We start from the raw sequence: 6,184 nt of genomic DNA, 5'->3' as shown, positions 1-6,184 counted from the left end.
TCAAGAACAACCTTTTATCAATAAAGAGTACTTTAATATTCTTTCGTATTTTCTGTAACCAAGCAACTAACCTACTTCCTGTTTCCATCAGCTGTATGCCCAGTGTATGTGAATAGTCATGTGATATCCGTTTTCAGACGTGCTTTAATGGACAGAAATTATTTCAAAATTTGATGCTGAAAAGCCGTGTTGATGGAGAACGTTTTTGTTTTAAAGCCCCGGTTTTAAACATGAACTTATTAGTGTGGATGTAGCCTGAGTTTACTTTCAACCTTTCTGATAAGAAATATGACATACATTTATTATACTAGAAAAGGAGAGTGGAACACAATGTGTTTAGTGTAAAGTCATCAGTAGGGAATAACTCAGGGCTGTAGATGAGCCCTGTCACTGTGATCAGGTCCCTCCTTCTAAACCACCAACTTAGTGTTGATGAAGACTAAACAGAGAGATCACTGCCTTCTTTATACCTGCTGTAGCTCACAGTTACTCAGCACTGCAGATATGACGCCTCTGTTCTTCTCAGTGTTGCTGGCTGCTATGAGCCTTGGTATGAACACAACTCTGTGTCCTTGATATCAATCCAACACTGACATGATTCTCTAACGGCACACTGATACTGTTTGTGTCTGTTTTACAGAATGCAGAGCACAAAAAGACAACGTGCTGCAGCCAAAAGGAGATGTGACAGCTACTGAAGGAGAAGCAGTAACACTTGGCTGTCAATACGACACCAGTTCATCAAATTATTATCTCTTCTGGTACAAACAGGATGGAAACAACAGTCCCAAATTCATCCTGAGCCGCTTTAACATTGGCTCTGGGAAAACAGAGGACGAGGAGAGATTTTCATCCACACTGAATTCCACCTTAAGATCATTTCCTCTGAAGATCCAGAAGCTTCATCTGTCAGACTCTGCTGTGTACTACTGTGCTCTGCAGCCCACAGTGACAGGAAACACCAAAACTCTGTACAAAAACCTTTGGAGCAAAGACAACACAATACTGCACAACATCCACTAGAGGGAGTCTCACTCTGTTTAACTTCAGTAGTATGTGATGATACAGTCTGGATTCTTTGTAGTGGAGATAAAAACAACAGAAAATGAGGAACTGAAGACAACACAGACTGAGTGGAAGAGTTGTTTCATTCAACAGTAACTGATGATAATGAGATGTTGTGGGATATGAATTATATGAACAATACTTCATCATAGTTGAATGTAACAGCAGAAACTCTGACACTAATAGAGCTCAGATTTAACTTACAAGATGAATTGTTTTTGTGAGGTACTCATTATCATAACTGCCTTATTGCAAAACCATTTAAATAATGCAAACAGCACATATATCTGATTAAATATATATAACATCTGAAACACATGGTGATCAATTTGGGTTTGGATTGATTTTCTTTTATTCTTTAATCACAAAGTTTCTCTGTTTTCTGTTGGTGTTCCACAGGGCTCAATCATAGGTCCTCTCCTTTTATATTCATTTAGATAAAATAACACAAAATCAATTTCCATGGTGTTGCTGATAATATGTGATCATAGAGTCTATTAAATTAAAGTAATTAATGCAGCTGTTTTTTTAACATATGACGTGCTGATGTTAAAGACCTTCCTACGATTAGGAGAGTATAGAGCAGAGATCTCAACTTGCTCCTCTAATTCTGTCTACTAGAAGGAGTTAGATCTTGTTAAGGTGTCTGTTGATGTTACGCCTACTTCTCGTAGTCTGGAGATATCATTGATAATTTATAATCATCATAAGTCTCTTCTTTGGGAGAATAAATGAAGTGTTTTTGGTGTTATCAAATCCTGAAAAAGGGGATCCATCATCACAGCTACTTTTACGTAACTCCTGTATAAAGTAAACACCAGAAAATTAAAAACCTCCCACCACCAGCTGGTACTAAATGCTGCTACGAGTCTGTTAACAAGGAGGAAGTGAAGATACAGATCTAAGAGGAGACGGAGAGATTCAGGGAGGAGCTAAGATGTTACTGAACTATAGAAGAGAGAGGAACTTCTATATTCAACAGAGTTCAATACACAAACCATCAACATTACCTTCATTCAACATGCTGTCATCACTGATGTTTCTAGTTATTCTAAAAGGTTTGTTAGATTCTGCATGAAGGAAATGTTTCATTCCATTATTTCCTGAATGTGTTAGTAAATGAGTTTTGTAAAATGTTATAACAGAGTTATCTCTTCCTTTAGGTGTCAGCTGTGAAGAACTCCGTCCAGTCAATACAGAAGAGTACAGTTTAGAAGGCAGCACTGTGACTCTGTCCTACAATTACTCCAAACAAGCAACTGGTGATTATTTCTTCTGGTATCGACAATATCCAGGAAAACCACCAGAGTTCATCATCTCACACTCTACTTCAGGAGATGTAGGAATTCAGAAAATCTCTGGACTGATGATAAATGTGGAGAACAACCTGATCAGTATGAACATCTCCTCTGCTGCAGTGTCAGACTCTGCTGTGTACTACTGTGCTCTGCAGCCCACAGTGACAGGAAACACCAAAACTCTGTACAAAAACCTGACAGCTTCTCGCTGAAGGTTGACACACTTCAGCTCCTTCTTTTATTGAACAACAGCGCCATCAAGTGGACTTGAACATCTCTAGGTTCTCATGGTATACATTCTCTTTTGCCCACCACTATATGTTAAACATTTAAACAATGTGTAAATAGTACACTCTATTCTCACTTTATCAGCCATCCTAGATGTTACAACAAAGACAGAGATTGTGAATAAAAGCAGAAGTAGCTGTCAGTGTGTTGTCAAATAATACATCTGATCATGATTAAAGAAACTGAATCATGGTCAGTCACAGCCAATCAAAAGGAAACAACAGAGCAACAAACTACCTGGAGTGGCAGAAAACCCCTGTAACTCATCAATAACTGTGTCAACACTGAAGCAGACTTCATGTTCTACACATCTCAACTGTCTGTCATGAGCGATCCAGAATGACTCCTGATTACAGCTAATAACCGCTGTGGAAGCAACAATAAAACATAATTACTGTTGATAACTGTTAACAACTCGAGATTCCCTGTACGACTGAGCTTGAACTTAAAGCCACTGAGGGGCTGCAGGCAATTGCCCCGCTCAGAGCAGCACCCGTGACCAGAGTGAAACTTCTTACCTGTAATGTACGTGATCAACAGCACAAGAGTGACAAATTTGGTGTCCTATACGCTTGACTCCAAAAACGTCTCCCAACAATGCAAAATCGAGTTGAAATGTCAAATCGTGAAGGGCGAAAATGTCCAAATCCTGTTGGCAGAAAGAAATAATCAAGTTTATGACTTCCCTTTGTAAATTTGACCGTAAAAATGTCAAACACTAACTTTTGGCTGTGAAATTGCAAGAATTCAGTCGGTGACGTCATTTTCTAGGATTGACAGGAAAAACAATCACACAAATAAAACATTTAAGTGTTTCTCTAGTAAAGTTCTACGATTTCCTTATCAATTAATCCCATGTGCAGATCCAAACAAGCTGGCAGGTATTGTGTGTGTATCACAGCCTGATATCTCCTTTAAAAACACATCAATGAGCCTCTCTGTCGATGCTTCATCAGTCAAAACACACACTGTAGTTTATCTTAATTTAATCCCACATACAAATACTCACTAGAGCACCAAATGTGGATTCATTCAGAGAATAAATCATGTATTTCTAAAAAGTTTTTAAAGATTTCCTTCTTAAAATCCATGGCCGCTGAAGGTCACTAACACAGCAGGAACTGTCAATGCAGAAAAAGTAAATATAATCTTAATGTATTCTTTTTGGTAATTGCAATTTATAAAAATCAAGTCAAAACAGACATCAAGGACCTTTATAGTGGTCGCTGAGCAAAAACTATTTTTCAATTTCAGTTTGACATGGAGTGGAAGACGAAGTGAAGTTCCCTTTACAGGAGTGGTTTGATTCAAGACAAAACCACACGACATTGACAGCAACGCAACTGCAATATTATTTAAAACAAGTTGAATTTTACTCACCTTCCAGTTGACCCGCAGTCGCCTTTTTCTTGAAATGTACCTCAGTGATGAAACAGTCCAACATCATGTGTTACTATTGCATTGGTCAGTGTAAAATATTCTTCATCAGTGACAAATATTGACAGCAGCAAAAAAAATAAAAAATGAACCCTTCAAGCTGAAAATCAGCTGGAATGTCAAAATCCAAAAGTTAAAATCCTTGAGTGTCGGTTTAGCAGTAACTGTCTCCCTTTATCGAATCTAACCAGAAAAAAGAGCAAAACGGTTGTAAAATGATCGACTTTAAAAGTCTGACTAATAATAATAATAATAATAATAATACATTGTATTTATAGAGCGCTTTTCAAAGTTTTCAAAGACACTACAAACTACAAACTACAAACTATGAAGAAGGCTCTGTCGCCCGTGTCCGGTGCTTGGTCCTGACTGGAGGAGACAGGAGGTTGGCATCAGAGGAGCAGAGCCGACGGGACGGGGTGTGGTGATGGAGCAGGTCGGTGAGGTAGGAGGGGGCCTGATTATGGAGGGCTTTGTGAGTCAGGAGCAGGACCTTGTATTGGATCCGTTGTGGGACTGGAAGCCAGTTCTGGAGAACAGGGGTGATGTGATCACGGAGCGGGAGTGGGTGAGCAGACTAGCGGAGTTATTACAGAAATACTTTCTTCCCGGCAGACCTCCTCATTCACCTTCTCCGCTCCTGACCACATCCGGTATCAGATAACCGAACAGCTCAACCTCAGCACAGAATGTGAGTGGCACTATGAGAATACACATCTTCGACTCATCACTTTAATGTCTTCATTATCATCTTCATCATCATAACAGTACCATTACAGTGACCGCTTTAGTGGTACCATTACATGTCAGTTCTAAATGCTTCAATGCCAGCTAATAATAAACTGTTAATTATTAATTATTAAGAATTGATGTAGAGTGTGCAGTAGCACTTGTATTTCACAATAAATATACCTTTTGACAGTAAACTTCTCCTACCTTACAGTCGTCCTGGATGATGAGACGATGTTAGTCTGTGTTAGCGTAACATCACAGTAATGTTACAAGATGTGTCTCATTTAGCAGCAAGTCTCCAGAGATGAGTTGAAATATTTAAATGTGAACACCAAAATATGTCAGAATCCTCCACTGACGTATTTGACCGGAAAATGTAAAGAATAATCAAGATCAATTAAGAGGTTTAAAAATTCCTCATTAATCGCTAGTTTTCAGTTAATATCCAAAACTAAAGTAATATCTTCAAGCGGATGTCTTTCTTCATCAACTTAAAAATGTAGCTAAAATATTAGGACATGATTTTTTCCAAAACTTTCTCTACTTTTGATTTTTGTCTGTACAAACATTTGCAAAGTCGGACTTTCATACGATGTAATGTCAAGAGCAACATGTACAGGATGAAACTGCATTCAGGTTTTAGTGTCAGAGATCTACTCCATCTTCTGACATTTTGGGATCAGAGGCTGAATCTTCTAATTCTAAAATTTCCATCGCTAATCGAGTTTGAAATCGACTGTGAATCGAATTATGACCCCAAAAATAGAAATGTGAGGTTCACAGGCCTGTATGGTAAAGTTATAAGATCAACCTCAATCCAGAGAGCTTCGTCTAGTCTCTCAAATCTCTACATTTGCATATTTCGTTTTCGTGAACCTTGTTCCTCAGAGATGAAGCAGCCCAACATCATCCGGAGCAGTCTGGTTCACCTAACGTTAACCGAAACACAGCCACAGTAACATTATCTCATTGAGTGTAAAACATTTTAAAGAGCTTTCCAAAAGTTAAACTACACCTACCGTTAAATCCTTGTATTCCTGGTTAGAAGAATAAAAATATAATGATAAAATAATACATTTTAACTTTTTAATGTTCAACTCAAGTATAAAACAAGACCAACAGCGCAGTAACGTTGCTATCTTTCACAATGAATACAACAGAGTGCGTTTATTTCCCATACCTTACAGTTAGCTTAGTCTGGGTTAGCATAGTTATGATAGTAGCAATGTTAACTAGCTAGCATCTCGTTAGCGTAGTCTGGGTTAGCATAGTAACAGTAGTAGCAACGTTAACTAGCTAGCATCTCGTTAGCGTAGTCTGGGTTAGCATCTCGTATGCTACAGTAGTAGCAACGTTAACTAGCT

General features: G+C 38.3%; 1 gene segment (V, D, J or C); it reads left to right on the top strand.

The window, feature by feature from the left end:
* Positions 1–468: 468 nt before the first annotated feature.
* Positions 469–1,023, top strand: LOC129116400 (T cell receptor alpha variable 38-1-like). The segment is given in 2 exon segments: positions 469–550; positions 641–1,023. Coding segments are annotated over 2 exon segments (429 nt in total).
* The last annotated feature ends 5,161 nt before the right edge of the window (positions 1,024–6,184 follow it).

The sequence above is a fragment of the Anoplopoma fimbria genome, unplaced genomic scaffold (genome assembly GCF_027596085.1).
Source record: "Anoplopoma fimbria isolate UVic2021 breed Golden Eagle Sablefish unplaced genomic scaffold, Afim_UVic_2022 Un_contig_8518_pilon_pilon, whole genome shotgun sequence".
Taxonomy (NCBI): Eukaryota; Metazoa; Chordata; class Actinopteri; order Perciformes; family Anoplopomatidae; genus Anoplopoma; species Anoplopoma fimbria.
This window is presented reverse-complemented; position numbering and strand designations above follow the sequence as displayed.